General features: G+C 44.8%; 1 protein-coding gene and 1 pseudogene across 1 annotated transcript in view; both read left to right on the top strand.

Annotated features, from left to right (window-relative positions):
- Window positions 1-2304: 2304 nt before the first annotated feature.
- LOC134006978 (tapasin-like) lies at window positions 2305-6691 on the top strand (annotated as a pseudogene).
- Window positions 6692-14853: 8162 nt separating this feature from the next.
- The window catches only part of LOC134006749 (angiopoietin-2-like), a 28733-nt gene continuing 25915 nt past the window's right edge, over window positions 14854-17671 (top strand). The window contains exon 1 of the mRNA XM_062445748.1: window positions 14854-15707. Coding sequence (XP_062301732.1) covers window positions 15399-15707 — 309 coding nt within the window. The 5' untranslated portion in view covers window positions 14854-15398. The remainder of the gene's footprint in view (window positions 15708-17671) is intronic.

The raw sequence follows: 17671 nt of genomic DNA, 5'->3' as shown, positions 1-17671 counted from the left end.
TACATTAGTTAACAATCTGTCTGGGAACATTATTTTTATCGTCTGTTTATGTTGCTGTTTGAAAGTCTGAAAACTGTGTCCAGAAGCTTCAGGAAAACTGTAATTTTATGTTAGATAGAATTGTCAGAATTTTTTTTTAGATGGGATAGAACTTTGTATGAAAGAGAGCAAGGATGGGAGAGAGGGAAGAAATTAATTAATTTTATTAAATCCGTTTTGGCTCATTACAACAGTAGTCCAACTATCCTGCCCTCATCTAATTAAACCTGTGGTGCTCCGCCAAACAGTTTATGGCAGGGGTAACATATAGTTTTGGTTAACCCATCCCTGTAATAATCCTCTGGGACTCATAGTATTGGCTTAAACTCTCTACCTGTCTGGCAGATCCTAAATCCTACCTATGGCTTTACTTTACAGAATTGGTATTTGCATGTTGTGCTGAAGCCAGGGTGTTCTGGTACCTCTGTGTCTAAGGACCAGAGGATAGCTTTTTCTGACTGACTTACAAAGAGTGTGTGCCCATTACAGGCTGTTCACAACAAATACTGTCATGTTTGCCACTATGTTCTAAAAACATAAGAAAGTTTAACATTGATAATGTAATTGAAGTGCAGTGACAGGTATGAATGTTGTGTTTGAATGTTTGTCACTAATCTAGAAATAGTGAAATGCACATTAGTGACTTCATGGTTGAACTAGTATGAATAGGAAGGCAGTGTCTTAAAAAACACAGTTGGTCTATGACACAAAACCTGAGGTATAATTGACCACACTCTTGAAAAGATCAATCACGATGTAGGCCTATCTGTTCAAACCATTGTGGTGTTGTGTGGGTTAGGTAAGAAACAAAACTAGTAGTCTCAAATTATATCAAATAAAACTTGCAGTGAACCAAAATAAAGAAGAGAACAATCTGTATGATATTGATATGGTTTAGTTGAACAGCATCAAGCTGTAAAATGCAACCATAAAACAACATAACGCAGCAAAGGTTTGGAAAGTACCTGTCTGCACAACATGCAGACACACCCACACACGATACAGATGGAGAAGATGGTGGATAAGGGTCACACCCTGTTCCTTCCTCCATTTTGAGTGTCATCTCTTCTCTAGTCCTGAGATGAACAACACTGTGCAGGACTGTATACTTTCTTATGACTTTCCACATCCTTATACACATAGCTGAGGGAATATTAAAACATCTCTATTGCCACATTGTCAGAATAACGATGTTTTGTTCAGATCTGACACAGACACTGAGAGGAATGGTGGAGTGGAGGAGTGAGAGGAATGGTGCAGTTGATTTTGGTTGCTTGTTTGATATTCTTGAGTTGTTCTTACTTTTCTTTGTGAGGAAGTTGTATCAAGATGCAACGTTGATTGTGAGGATGATCGGTATACTGCTGTCAACATGTCCTGTCTGACATTAAAATCTTTCAGCCTTCTCAGAAGAAACATGCACTTCACCATGGTCATGCAAACATGAAGCCAAGCATGTATTAAAGTATGTTACCCTCTTTTCAAATGTTCTGGCATCATTCTATTGAGATGTTATGTTTATTCTGGAATACTGAGAATTTGGAAAATATAATTTTGTTCTGGAACTAGTAAACACTCCTTGAGAACATTTTGCCATGGACCCCAGTGAGGCATTGAAACCAGTCAATGAATACAGACCGTTTATGACTGGAAAGTCCCTTCTTATGAGCTGGGTAACAGCGCCCTAATAGGTAGAAACACTAAACTGCATCTGATGTTTCTGAGAAATCAGCTGCCTGGTCACTTGACTGGCTGGTCGATCCACTTTGAGTGTTTCTGTGCCAACTGGCAACAACAGACTGACAACCAGGAAGTTGGTTTGAGGTTCATGTCTGCCTGTCTTTCAACCCAGAGCCCTACTTTTATTTACATGGCTCTCTTCCATGACATGCTTTTTGCCACCCTGTTAGTCTGGATTCTTGAGACCAGGTTCATTCTGGCATATTTCTTGTCAGTTAAGGTTTAATTACAAGCGAGCTTAACACCAGCAAGTTGAGATCGGAATCTGTAAAAGGGATTCTTGCAATAAAACATGTAGGCCTTGATAGTTTTAAAATGATTTTAGATGCATAGAGAAATCATGAGGGCATGCAGAATGTTCTATTCTGTTTCAAGATGCAATATTCACAATGTTTAAAATATTTGGCTTTCCAGGATCTGATCATGTCCTGAAATAACCCCATATTAACAGTTCTATTCACTCACGTACTCTGACCAAAAATGGTGTTAGATCGCCACCGTGTGGATGATAATGCGTGCAAAGTGAAACAAAAAGTGGAATTTCAGGGGAAATCCAACGACCAAAACACTTCTTCGTGAAGAAACGGCCTTCGTGAAAACTTAAAACTGCAGACAGATTGGTACAACTGTCCATCGACAACAATCATGGCAAATATTTCGACAATTTACAAGCTTTCTTTGTTCGCACTAACTTACTTCATGCACGGTAAGCCAAAGCAATTTGCAGCTCTGGCGTACGTCATATATGCTTTAATGTAAAGAAAACCTTTACAGTTATTTTTCATATATGTTTAAGATATGTGAACAGTTTGTCTTAAAAGTTGATTTCCATAGCTATCTTAAATGCGCAAAACAAGCTACATCGCTGTCTCCTCCTCCAGTCGGTGCGTCGACTTGTCCGGTTCTGGAGTGCTGGTTCGTGCAAGAGAAGCCAGGCAGAGGGTTCCCTGCGGCTATGACCCAGGAGAAATCTCTGTTGGTCATCGGAACCGACCCAGAAATCCAGGGAACCGGGTCACGACTGAACCCGTCGTCAGACATAAACCCAGAGAGGGTCTACTACATAAAAGGTAGGTTTAAACAGTCACTATGACTGGATGTGTTTGGCATTTTGGCCGTGACACACTGAGATGCCCTTTAGTTGGAAAACTAGCAATGACTTCTAACCTCAGTAAATTTAGTTTCATGGATTCTGTTAAGCTGGTTGATATGTCACATCTCACTGATAAAAGAATCCCTCTTGTGATTCCTGTGTGTTCCAGACCCTGCTGCCACCTTCTGCCATTCATCCCTCCACCCACCAGGGGGTGCTGTGGAGAAACCCCAGTGTGAGCTCAACCCCTTCCTGCCTCAGCCCTCCACCGTCCAATGGGCCGCCCCCTAACAGACTCTGCCCTCAGCCCTGTCTACCTGCAAGCTGATTGGTACTCTGCTGCCTTGCAGGGCCTTGACAGACAGCTGACCCTGTCCAGTGTCATGCGTGCTCCCACGGCAACTACAGAACCCCAAGGTGCAGACATCTACATTAGATACAGACCAGCTGAGATTGGGAGAGGTTAACATCAATGCAAGATCAGTCTGATGTTCTCATTCTCCTCCTTTCTACTTTTTCTTTGCCTCCTCCCTCCTTCCTTTTCTCTCCCTCTGTCCATACCTCCCTCCTTCCTTCCTCTTCTCCCTGCCTGCCTGCCTGCCTCCGTTCCCCCCCCAGTGATCCTCAGTGTGTCCAGCAGAACCGTGAGGGTCCAGTCCAGACTGGGAGAACCGGTTCTCCTGGACTGTGGGTTCTGGGTGGACCCCTCCTCTCCCCTCTCCGGGTCGGGCTTTGCCGTGGAGTGGCGGTACCAGTTCAGGGGCGACGGACGATTGGTCCTGGCCTACGACGGCAAGGGCGACCGATTGGCTGATACCTGGGAGGCAGGGGCGGGGCTGGACATCGACGCCCTCCACAAGACAGGAAACGCATCACTGATCCTGCAGGAAGCCCAGGTGCGCCACTCTGGAACTTACATCTGCACGGTATATCTGCCCTATCTGCTGGCTCAGGTGGCGGTGGACCTGGAGATAGTGGGTGAGACTCAGCTACAATACACTTATATGCACTGTAAATATACTATTAAAATAGGACATTCATATTATAAACATATCTGGAGATGGAGAGTGAGGCTGCAGCATGAAGATTCATTTAAGAGTTATTCATGCACTAATTGTTATTGACAGTAACAACCTCCTACATTATGGACAATACCAGAGCATGAAAGTGGTGATCCTACTTTAAAACCCCACTCCTTTCTTCTGGTTGTCCCTCCCTCTCTCTATTTCCCTCCCTCTCCTCTCTGTATATCTCTCATCCTCCCTCTCTCCTCCCTGTAATCTCTCCTCCTTCCTGTATCTCACCTCCTCCCTCTCTCTCCTCTCTCTCTCTCTCCTCCTTCATGCATCTCTCCTCCTCTCTCTCCTCTGTGTATATCTCTCCTCCTCTCTCCTCCCTGTAATCTCTCCTCCTCGTTGTCTCTCTCCTCCTCCCTCTCTCTCCCTCCTCTCTCTCTCTCCTCCTTCATGCATCTCTCCTCCTCCCTCTCCTCTGTGTATATCTCTCCTCCTCTGTCTCTCCCAGAGCCCCCCTCCCTCTCCATCTTCCCCTCCCCGCTCCCCCTCTCCGCCCCGGGCCAGCTGGTGGTGGTGCAGTGTGAGGCGTCAGGCTTCGCCCCCCTGTCCCTGGAGCTGGGCTGGGAGCTGAGCGGGGCAGGGGGGGTCCAGGACCTGGGCCGGGGCAGCGTGACGGGCCACAGGCAGGCCTCTGACGGCACCTACAGCCAGAGCTCCCGTCTGGAGCTGGACCCAGCCAGGGTGGGGGGTAAGCGGGGGGGGCAGGTCAGCTGTGTGGCCGTCCACCAGGGGGGCACCCGACGAGTCAGCGTCTCCCTCAACGTGATTGGTGAGAGGAGCGGCACCGCTGGCCTATCATAGCCTTTAACCATCTTATGAGATTCATAACACATCGTTTATGATACTATGTAAAGTACTGTGTAAGTGTATTTACAATGGCTTATGTATTGTGATTGAGATACTGCACAGTATAGTCTTACAGTGATACGCAGATCACATTGATAATGAAAGATAAAAGTAAAATGTGATATGTTGATGATTTAATAGAAGAGTATGATTCATATGGTCTCATTTCTCTTTCTTTTTCTCTTTTTCTCTCTGTCGCTCCCAGGAGTCAGCACTCCCTCTATTGAGGACTCCATGGCGATGGTTGCCGTGGCGCTGGGACTCTATGGTTTGATCAAGGTTTTCTCCTGGACAATCAGCAGCTCTGGTAAATAAACCATCATCCATCTGTCTACATTGATCTATTTATACATACATGCATCCATCCACCCACTAATCTACTAACCAAATAAAAACCAAAACAACCAACCAATCAGTATCAGCGTGGTGGAAGATGTGTCTAACTCTTACTTGTATTTCCTCAGACTCCACTGCTGCTAACACACAGGAGAAGGTAACACACATGCTCCTCTGACTCTCTTCCTCATGTCTGACTCTTCCTCATGTCTGACTCACTTCCTCATGTCTGACTCTCTTCCTCCATGTCTGACTCTCTTCCTCATGTCTGACCCTTCCTCATGTCTGACTCTTCCTCATGTCTGAATCTCTTCCTAATGTCTGACTCTCTTCCTCATGTCTGATTCTTCCTCATGTCTGACTCTTCCTCATGTCTGACTCTCTTCCTCATGTCTGACTCTCTTCCTCCATGTCTGACTCTCTTCCTCCATGTCTGACTCTCTTCCTCATGTCTGACTCTCTTCCTCCTTGTCTGACTCTCTTCCCCATGTCTGACTCTTCCTCATGTCTGACTCTCTTCCTCATGTCTGACTCTCTTCCTACCTGCTGGGTTTACTTCAGGCTGGCTTGGTGTTAAGTTAACCATCCTTCTAACGTGTCTCTGTTGCAGAAGGAGAATTAAACAATAGGAGCTGCATGGGTAAGTAGGATGGATTTATCTATCTGTCTAATAGGCCCTTTTATTCTAAGGGTACAGGGGGAATTGAACCTGGTACCTCTTCATCTGCAGTCAAATGAAATGCTTAATCACAGAGCTATACAAGCCCCAATGTTCAGTAGTTCTCACTATACACTATAGTCTAACTATAGATATACTGTATAGTTATACACATGTGTGTATATACAGTGCTTACTGCATATATGTATGGTCAATACCTATATTAAATTGTATAGTATAAAATATAATTACAGTTATAGTTACATATAGTCTAGGTAGACTACAATATTTACTGAATGTTCAATAGTCAACCCAAATATTAATTTTTCTTTCCAGTGGTGCCTGAGAACTGAAGAGACCAGGACTGTTTGTAAATGTGCACGTTTATACTTTTCTCTAAAGAAGTAAAGTGGCTGATTGGTTGTTAATATTCTTCTTTCTATCTGATGATATTGCAGTAGAGACAGTAATTTACTGTTAGTTTACTTTTTTATAACAAATCTATGCTGTGTTATGAATCTAAAAACAGAATAGAATGGTACACCGGATTCAAGATGAACGCTGAATGATGAATCTCAGCAGAAGCCTGATTAATTTGAATCAGGTGTGTTGGAGCAGGGAAACATCTAAAACATGCAGGGCAGGAGGTCCTGATGACCAGGGTTGGGAAACACTGATCTAGATCTCATACAGATAAATGTGTCTCCACTAGATGGTGGCGAAATACCATGTGTTGCCCACCACCATAGAGAAAGAGCGTCATCTAGTGGTTATGAAGGGTGATTGCAAGTCTCCCTCTTTCTCTCTTTTACTCTGTATTGCTCTCCTTCTCATCTCTTTCTCTCTCCTCAGTGGTCAAAGATTGAGGAGAGTAGAGTTAAAAACACAATGTTTGGTTAGTACTGTTTGGTTTCTATGTAAGATACTTTCTCCTGTTTGGACTAGATTGAATAAAACAACCATGGTTGTAATGGTTTTGTGTTTCATGTGATCATGGCTCTTGATTTGAAGAAGAGTCGATGGTAATAACACAGACAGTGGCAGCTAACACAAAAGCACTCACTTCTTGGCACAGTTGTTGTGATGTCATACCAGACTGATTTACTAAATGGTCAGTTTATGTTCGAAAGTATAAAAGCAAATAACAGACCAGTAATGTCAGCTTTTACAATAGCTGTCATTGTCCATAACAAATCTGGCCTTCATAGGTATTCAACACAGGAATTCCATTATCCTGGATCTTTCAAAAAAGGGAATGGGTTATGAAAAAGAGAGAGCGAGAGAGCAAGCCCGAGAAAGCAAGAAACGGAGAGAAAGAGAGAAGGAAATAATGAAATAGAGGGAGAGAGAGAGGTGAACAGTTGGTAGAGGCTTCAGTAAACACTTGAAGGTTTCTGTGAATCAATATTCTATTTGTTCTCCTACACTGCATGTAGGTAGCATTTGCACATTTGATGAAAACCGCCAAGCAATATTTACAGCATCGCAATACACTGATTAAATTAGGACCATGAGTTACAGGACATGTTCTGTACTGATGTTTAAAATAGTGTGTGTGTCTGTACTGATGTTTACATTGTTGTGTGTGTTGTAGCATCCTAGGACACACATGTAGAAACAAGGATACCTTACCTCTGCTGCAGTAGTTTCAATACTTATTATTATACCTATCAGGCCCAGCCTCAATGTTAGACACATGCATGCATACACCCTCACAAGTATGCACACACACTCACAAGCATGCACACACACACTTACACACACACACACGCCCATACTGTTCACACAGACACACACACATTTCTGTACCGTTATCACAATTTGAGAGATCTCAAGCCTTCTCTCATCACCATCAGTCTGTCTAAATGACTCTCATCTCTCTCTCCAGCTCTGCTCTCACTCCCCCATTTGATCTCTCCCTCCTCCCTCTCCTCTCTCCACCACACAGCACTGCTTGTCTCATTCATTTCTGCTCACGCCATCCCTTCCTCTCTCCCTCCATCTCATTCATTCCTATTCTGCCTCTCATTCTCTCCTCTCTTTCTATCTCTCCTTCAACCCCTCCTGCTCCCCCTAATCTCTTACCTCCTTTCTCCTCCACCATCATATTTCTGTCTTTCCTTCTCTCTCATCCTCCCCCATACCTCCCCTCTCCCATATCTCTCTTTCTCCCTCCCTCCTTCTCTCACCCCCCATCCCTCTCTCCTTGATGTGTGAGCGATGCTTGTGTGACGGATGGTCTAATGGGAGAGGATGGAACATTAAAACCATCATTCACAGGAACGTAATGTTCCAAAGCTTTCACTGGAGCTAGCTCCAGATACTCCATACGTGTGTGTGTGTGTGCATGTGTGTTTTTGTGCATGTGTTTGTGTCTGTGTGTGTATGAAAAAGTAGGTATGTACAAGAGTGAATAGATTTTTGTATGAATGTGCACATGTGTGTATGTGTTTGTGTATGTAGGTGTGTGTGTGTGTCCAGTGTGTGTATGTAGGTATGTTTGTAAAAGTGTGTGAAGTTGATCTTAGTGTTATACTCAGGCCTAGCTGAGAGTCATAGTGGTTACAAATTAGAAGCAAAATATATAATTACAGGAAGGACCTTAATGCACCTATGGGTGTCCTGTGAATGTGCCTGCTTCAAACAGCCAGTGTAAAACCTACTATCCATCACCTCAGGCTGGTATATGGAAGGCCTCTCTCCAGAATATCCTGATTGATAAAACATGGAGGTATGAAAGCAGTTTTCCTGTACCATTTTCACACGCACACACACAGACACACACACACACACACACACACACACACACACACACACACTGCTTCTCAACACCTGAAACCTGTGAAGACTTGTGAAAGGTAAGACACTAATGAGGACCAATCACATGATGGTGTCAAAACCAGATTTCAGGGGCCTCAGTACACACACACGTACACACAGGATACCCTCTGGCTGGTGAAAAAAGGATAACTACACCCAGGTGCTTCATCCAGGAAGAGGAAATTGACAACTGAGTGTTTGTGAGGTCAAAGGTCACCTTATACTTGACAGGAAACAACATTAAGAATGACATACATGTAGAATCACAAGCATGTGGAACTACAGATACCTACAGGGTTTGTGTGGACACACTGTAAGCAGAGACATACACACATACATGGTTTTATAAAATACCCTAAATGCACACTATAGAGCGGAAAAACACACAAGCCACCTAGATCTGGTGAACAGGCTTGCTGATGTGTCATTGATGTTTTGTAGGTGGTGAGGGTGGTTTTGTTGGGGTGGGGGGAGTGGGGATAATTTCCTGCCCTTACACACTCACACACACACACACAAAAAAAAAATCGAATATGTGAGCTGGAAACAGCTGGTTCCAATATGTGGTCCAACCATAAAATACTTTGTATTCCCCAACCTTACAATGCAACACCAGAGGTGCCCCACCTCACACACACAGACACACACACACAGACACACACACTCACACAGCCCCCACATATGATTTACATTACACACATGTGCACAGTCACTGGAGACGGTATGACTGCAGGTAACAGGACTAGAAGGAGAGTGACCTGCACAGTGATTACATGACACAGACCTTCTGGGTACAGGGCTGGTACACCTTCATCATCACCCCATCATCACCAGGATATACGGGAAAGGGTTGTATTCTTTTTCCAAACTAGCTACCAGTGGTGTGAAATTGCCACTATTAGTCTCCTAAAGTGCTTATTGCACTGATTGTTTTTAAACATCTAAGAATGTTTGAATGGTGTATAATGCGAGGCAGCTTGCTGGGGGAACAACCTGTGACTGGTGCAGGGAGAGATCACACACCAGCACTGACATGAGTCCCACTCTGATAGGAGTGGTTGGTGGTCAGGATGGAGAAAAGACTGCCAGAGAGAGGGGGGAGAGAGAGAGAAAGTGAGAAAGAGAGATTGAAGGTGAGAGAGACAGCAAGAGAGGGAGAAAGAGAGGGTGATTGAAGGAGAGAGAGAGAGATGGAAGAAAGATTGAAGAGATGGAAATGACTGAATTAAGGGAGAGATTGAGGATCTGTTTTGCTTAATGTCCCGGGTTTATGAGGGCTGTTAAATCGTCTTTTTACAATGCTTGGCTGATCCACACACACACGCTTACATGTATTAAATGATTTATGATGTAGTCCATGTGTGGGTCGCCATGGTGGCTCACTGGGTAGAGTGTGTATCAGATGAGCTGAGGCCTTCCTGCATCAGGCCAGGTCCCTCACCTGCATCAACACACTCTCTCACTCTCTCAGTCTTCACCTATATCAACACACTCTCACTCTCTCTCTCTCTCTCTCTCTCTCTCTCTCTCTCTCTCTCTCTCTCTCTCTCTCTCTCTCTCTCTCTCTCTCTCAGTCTTCACCTATATCAACACACTCTCTCTCGCTCTCTCTCTCTCTCTCTCTCTCTCTCTCTCTCTCTCTCTCTCTCTCTCTCTCTCTCTCTCTCAGTCTTCACCTATATCAACACACTCTCTCACTCTCTCAGTCTCACTCTCATGGTTGTAGCCCACTGCTTCTCATCCAAGTTCATCAGGTCAAATTAATTGAACTAATCCCAGTTTTTTCCACTAAGCGGCTCTCGACAGTTGGTTGCTTGTCTTCAGGAACAGTCAGGTACAGAGAGACAGACAGGTGCTCTAACACAGACAGACACAGGCAGGTGCAGAGAGACAGGCAGGTGCTCTAACACAGACAGACACAGGCAGTCCTGTGCTTGGCACATCGCTCATCTGTCTCATTTGGCCCCGGCTGACAAGAAGGAGGATAACAAAGCAGCTGATGAACAGATCTTAAACAGATGCTGCCTCTGAACGCTCTCTGGAAGGCATGCCCCTGTTCAGAGTGTGGAGTGGGCGTTCAGGGAGGTCTGGGTTGTCGCTCGCTGCTCTCTCTCTCCTTTCTCACTCCAAGTCTCCTTGCCCCTCTTTCTCAATATTCTCTCATTCTCTCCTTCTTTATCACTCTCAGTCTGTGTCCCTATCTCTCTCTGCTCTCTCTCTTTGTCTGCTCTCTCACTCTCTCATTCTCTCTCTTTATCTCTCTCCTTCTCACTCTCTTGCTCCCTGCTATCTCTCTCTGCTCTCTCTTTTTTTCTGCTCTCACTCTCTCATTCTCCCTCTTTATCTCTCTCCTTCTCACTCTCTTGCTCCCTGCTATCTCTCTCTGCTCTCTCCTGAATCCTGACAGGAGATTACTGTGAAGAGTGATGGACAATCAAAGTAGGTTTTAACTCCCTCCAGGCCACAAAGGTGTGGTGCCTGGGTGCATTCACAAGCACTTAACGTTTTCATGTTCACATGGCAACAGCACAAGACACTCTACGGTAGATAGATCCCCATATCCAGGCCAGGGAGAAGGGTGGCTGGGAGTCACTTTCAAATTCACCAGCTGGTCTCATTCTGGGCTTACTGGGAGTAAAGGGAAATACCTAACTCTGACTAACGTAAACAAACCACACACCTCTTGGGAAGCTTGTAACTACAGCCCAGTGAAAATGATGGAACTAATCCTAATTTAACAAAGCAGATGTATCTAGACTACAGCTCTGAGGTCAGTTATGCCCCAGCGAGATCTTTTCAGTTTTGATTTGCATTCAATTTGAAAAACATTTCCCAAGCGATTAATGACATGATGCCATGAGCTATGACCTGAGTAGAACTATAAACATTTAATATGTGTTTAAGATGTCAATAAAGCACAACTCATGTATTATGCAATTCACTTTCGATGTGGGAAGAATTCAACAGGGTCATGTGGTTTTCTCTTCTGGCTCCTGGCGTCCCCCTATGAAAAGTAGATGAAATGTAACAACGTTTCAGTGGGTCTTCTCCTCTGTGTGTGTCTGAGGTCTGTGAGACTTCCTCTTCTCACTCTTTTGATCAGTTCTGAACAGTTCCTGGTGGTGCAGTATCATCGTGGGTTTGTTTTTCCTGTCTTCACTCATCTCCCAGTCCGCTGACAGAGTTTATGAGGACTGTCTCCAACAACCAACCGTACTCACTGTGAGGGGGAGGCATGTAGAGAAAGAGTGTGTGCGTAAGAGTGTGTGCGTACGTGCATGCATTAAAGAGATATACACTGTGAGAGTGGGAGAGAGAGAGAGAGAGAGAGAGAGTGAGAGAGAGAGAGAGAGAGAGAGAGAGAGAGAGAGAGAGAGAGAGAGAGAGAGAGAGAGAGAGAGAGAGAGAGAGAGAGAGAGAGAGAGAGAGCAGGGAAGGGCAAAGTTTGGAGAAGAGAGAGAAGAGATAGAATGTTCATGACTGTAGAGAAGGAGTTTTACTTGAGGAAGTCTGGACTGAAATCAAATTCCTGTCAGCACCTCCAACAATGTGTACATTTGCTGCTGTTCTTTTATCAGCTCTTGAGTAACCACACTTGGATGACTGAGTTGTGTGTGTGTGTATGAAGTTGTGTGTGTGTATGAGGTTGTGTGTGTGTGTGGGAGGGTTAGGAAAGGTGGTGCTTTTAGATTCAAACCTGATATGTGTGACTATGAGCTGAATCAAGAAGTGAAATACAAACTACACAACTTCATACACACTCAAAACTACAGCAAGTTATACAGTATATTTCATCATTTTCTATGGATAGTTAATCTATGAGTTTAGCTGTTGGTCTTGCCCATATGGTGATGCCATGCTAGGGCACACCTAGAGTTACTTGATGCATCTTATGTCAGTAAGTAGCTTACTAGAGTAACTTACTTAAGATTTTTTTTTATTCCACTGTGTGCTTCAACAGTTTTTTTTCCTCAAGATGAAAATTGCATCAAAATAAATCAAATACTATAAAGTGTGAAAAATATGTGTAGCCTACATTTACTGTAATACAAGCCATGCGGGAGGGCGAGATTCTGAAACTTTCAACAGAATGTTACATTGTCAGTGAGTTCCAAAAAACAATAATTATTCTACAAAGAGGACAACCCTTCCTCCTCCAACCACTATACAATGTTGTCATGTTCAATCCATCTAGAAGCAGCATCTGAATCGCAAACATTGTTCTTAGTTTACAAACATAGAATTCTGTAATGGCAATTTTGCATTAAGAGTTTGGGGAAATATGAATATTGCTTTTCAACCAACTCAGTGTTATCAAGAGATGCGATATGGAACATGGCTTTTCTGGGAAAAGTGTGGACTATGGTCTAGGAAGTGATTCAGCAAATCACTCAGTCTGGAGAGTATCTCTAGGCCGTTTAATATCGAGACCCAATGTGAAAGTTGCCACAGTGTTGTTAGAACGTTGGCAAATGGGTTGAAAAGTGATTCAACAGTGTTTCTGGGGAGTCTGGGGAGAAAAATCACGTTTCATCATAACTTATTCACTACCTCCTAGAACAACGTTATCATCCCAGAGCATCATGCACGCAAATCAATTGTCTGTCTCTGTAATAAAAAAAACTACGATTGGGTCCAGGTCTATTTCGTTGTGAACAGCGCAGTGGATATCTCCCGTTGACGAAATAACCGGCGCGTCTACGTGTGTAATCAGTATAACCGTGTCTGACGTCTGAATAATTCCGTGCACAAGTGCCACCCAACCTCGCGGTCGACTCGACGGTTATTATTGAACGAGTTTCTGTGCTGCCGATCAGCGTCATTAGCACGCAGAATGAGGTGAACACACAAGGGGTTCAGAGAGAAGCGCCGGTAAGACGTGATCTGAACGGTGCCACGGTAGGCCTATTCGGTTGTCTCATCACGCAACGGGAAGATTTGGGTAAACCAGGAGATATAGAAGGAGAGACTAAATAGACATGAAAAGAGAGGTGGGGGGAAAAGAAAAGCAGAGAGACTGAGAAAGAGAAATACCTATAGAAAGTGAGTAAGACAGGAAGAAGAAAAAGAAAGAAAGAAAGAAATGGAGAAGAGCGAGAGACAGATGCCTCTCCTGTAGATGGATAGAAAGACAAAAAAGAGAGAACGGTAATGAAGGAGTAGCAGGACTGGAGGCCGTGAATCCATGGTGGTGTTGGCAACTTGATCCTAAGTAGACCCAGAGGATTAGGTCTACATGCACTCCTCTCCTCCAGCAATAACAACTCCTGATGTATAGTTCTGCTTCACTGGGAACAACAAGGCCAAGGTCTCTTTGAGATTTAAGAGTTAAACTTATTAGCAAATAAACATAAAAACAAATCTTAATCTGGATATGGTTAAACTTTTTTAATTTTTATTTTATTTATTAATTTACCATATTTTTACTTCCCCACATTGAAGTTCATAAAACAAATATGTACATCTGGTTTTAAATATTAAAGTCAAAGTTGAAGTAAAAGTCAGTATTATATTACAACAAAAAGGTTACAAACAAAGTGTAATATAAAATTTAAATTGTCCATCTATTGTGTGGATACGTTTTATTGTTCAGAAGGAGGATTTGTGGAGTTTGGGGAGTTGTCCTCCCTGCTGGGTTCATAATGGTTCAGTCCACACAAAAATGTCTCTGACCAGACCAGCACTCTCCTACAGGTGGGGACCAAACCAATCCACAGGAGGGGGTTGTGACAGCAGACAGAGAGAGAGAGAGAGGGTGAGAGATAGAGGGAAAGAAAGCAAGAAAAACAGAGAGAGAACGAGAAAGTGAGGGGGAGAAATAACGAGCAGAGAATGTTCCCAGTTGTTTCTATTGTGGTGGTTGCAGTGTGCATATCTGTGGCTTCCTCTTCTAACCCCTCTGTTACGAAGGAGGGAGGGAGAGTTGGGACGGTGGAGGGATGTAGAACAGAGGGAGGGAGGCAGGGAGGGAGGGAGAACAGAGGGAGGGAGGGGGGAGGGAGAACAGAGGGAGCGAGGAAGGGAAAGGGGCTGTTGAGTGATTATGTGCTGAAGTAAGGAGGGGGTGTGTAGAGAGTCATACACTCTCCAGTAACTTTAAGAGCCCTGCCATTTCAGCCAACATCCCCAAACCAGCCACTCTTCTCCTCCTCTTCCTGTTCTCCTCCTGTTCTCCTCCTCCTCCACTCCTCCTCTCAGCTCTCCATCCAGGCAGAACGGACACCACAGCTGGAGTAAAAAGAGAGGGAGACAGAAAGAAACAACCAGAAGAAAAGAGGAGACCAGAGGCTAGATAAAGTACTTCTCAGCCTGTTTCCTGCAGCGAAGCTCTGCTGGGGGCAAACAGGAAGACATCCCGTCTCCCTGCAGCCGTCCAGCCCCGGCAACCGTCTGTCTGTCTGTCTTCCTCGCTCCCTGTCTTTCTGCCTGTCTGTCTGTCTTTCTGCCTGTCTGTCTTCCTCGCTCCCTGCCTGCCTGCCTGTCTGTCTTTCTGTCTGTCTTTCCTGACAGCACACAGCGGGGATGATGGAGCACTGCTGAGTTTTGGGGAAGACCGCTGGATGCATCTGCCACAGAAGAGATACAGGACTACACTGGAGGATACACAGCAGCCAGACAGAAGCCTGGTGTGTTTTTAACAAATCGAGAAAGAGAACGAGAAAGAGAAAGAGAGAGATAGAGAGAGAGAACAACTGAGTCAACAGAGACTAAGACAGTAGGTGCACACTCACCGGACACACCTTCGCCACCCCTCAACCCTCACCTCTCCCCCTCCTCCCCCCTGCCCGACATGGGCCTCCCCCTCGCCCTGTCCCTCACCTACCTGGTCTACCTGTCGGCTGTGGTGATTGGTTCAGAGCGGCGCCCACATCGTGTGCAGCACGGCCCCTGCAGCTACACCTTCCTGCTGCCCGAGGTCGACCACTGTTCGCCCCTCAAGGACTTCCGGGTCACCAACTCCCTCCAGAAGGACTCTCCCCCAGCCCCAGGCCCAGGCCAACCTGAGGGGGGTGGTGGCCAGCCACGGCCCTCCTGGCACCAGAGAAAGCTGGAGGTCCTGGAGAGCGCCACAGAGAATAACACACTGTGGCTGCAGAAGGTAAGGTACCTCAGGGGCTGGCTGGGGGAAGGGGAGGTGTGTATTTGTGTTTGTGTGTTTAGTGTCTTTGTGTATATGTTGGTGCGTGTGTTTGGTTTATGTGTTTGGTGTGTTTGTGTGTGTGTTGGCTAACAATAACTGGTATAGTCTTCTCAAGGGTCTTCTCCTCTCCTCTCCTCTCTTCTCCTCTCTTCTCCTCTCCTCTCCTCTCCTCGCCTGTCCTCTCTTCTCCTCTCTTCTCCTCTCTTCTCACTCTCCTTATTCTCTCTCTCTTTCTATCTCTCTCCATCCTATCCATTTTCAGTTTTTTTCTCCTTACCCCAACTCCTACCTTCACTCTCTCAATCTCTCCATCCTCTATCTCCCTCCCTCCTTTTCCTCTCTCTCTGATCCTCCTCTCCCTAGCTCTCTCCTCTCGCTATCTTTTCTCCTCCCTAGTCTCTCTCCCTCCTCTCTGTCTCACCCTCTCCTCCTCCAGCAGTCTGTATGATGTAGTGAAAGCCATCATCATACAGATGATGACTTGATAATGATGACACAGACTTCTTAGTAGAGTTGACAAGGCCTCATCAGTAACATTTCTTAGTGATCATTTATAATAAACTGGATACTCAGTGTTCTTTTGGCCTTCTGACAATGTGTGTGTGTGTGTGTGTATGTGTGTGATAGAAAGAGAGAGAGAGTCTCTATTTAAGACCGCTGGGTAGCCAGGAGTCCCTGTAGCATGAGAGGAAAGACAAGACGTTCAGCATATCAGCCAAATATGCATCAGACCATTAAACCAGTAGTCTTCCTCCGCCACACATACACACACACACACACACACACAGACACACACACAGACAGACACGCAAACAAGCCTCAAAATACTGTTTCAGTTCATTTAAACAAAAACTGGTAATTGATAGCTTTCACAAGCACAAACTTGCCAATGAACCATCTATTTATATTTTTTAACACTTCTGAACAATTGTAGTTCACGGGTCATCTACCTAGTGTTATATCTGTTACTGTAATGAGGGTGTGTGTGTGTTCGATTGTGTGTATGTGTGTTTCTAAAATAGGGAATCGTAAGATAATCTTGGAAATAGTCTTGCTGTACAAATGCAGACACACACACCCAAGACTGCCCCCCCCCACACGCACACACCAACACACACACACCCCAGACACCCACACACCCACGCACACTCACACACAATCCAGCATGTTACTACAGTGAGTTCTTAAATCAGGGCTGCAATATTCAGTTTTAAGAGTTCCAGATTATTTTAGTAGTGTTCCAAGAACACAGCATTGTGGGATTGTTCCATCCTCCCCCACACCCCCCATGTGGTGTGCTTTGCTCCCCCCAGCAGCTGTGTGTGTGTGTGTGTGTGTGTGTGTGTGTGTGTGTGTGTGTGTGTGTGTGTGCAGTCTCTGATGTGCTAAATGTTGGTAGAGTTAATTGTATCCTGCATTAGAGTCTGGAGATTAAGGAGATTTAAGTGGCCTGCTTTGTTCACATAATAATTAAGTTAATTTCATTAAGACAATATTTCTTTTAAACTAGCTAAATGCACTAAAAGCTTTTAACTCTCTCTTTCTGTCTTTGCTTAACTCTCTCTCTCTCTATCTCTCTTACACACACACACACACACACACACACACACACACACACGCGCGCGCACACACACACACACACACACACACACACACACACACACACACACACACACACACACACAGTTGCAAACTCCCATGTCTGTGTAACTCTTACAGATAGAGAACAATGATCCTATTGACTCAGCAAATGAAAACATCAAGTGGTGGATATCCTCTAAACTGATTTACACCTCTGCTATCCATTTATATTCCTGCTCAGACAGAATTCTTTGTGGGCCTAATGCTAGAGATTTACATACACACACACAAACACACACACAGAGACAGACACACACATAGGATCTACTAGCTGGCTGTGT

Source organism: Osmerus eperlanus, chromosome 20, assembly GCF_963692335.1.
Source record: "Osmerus eperlanus chromosome 20, fOsmEpe2.1, whole genome shotgun sequence".
In the NCBI taxonomy this organism is placed as follows: domain Eukaryota; kingdom Metazoa; phylum Chordata; class Actinopteri; order Osmeriformes; family Osmeridae; genus Osmerus; species Osmerus eperlanus.
This window is presented reverse-complemented; position numbering and strand designations above follow the sequence as displayed.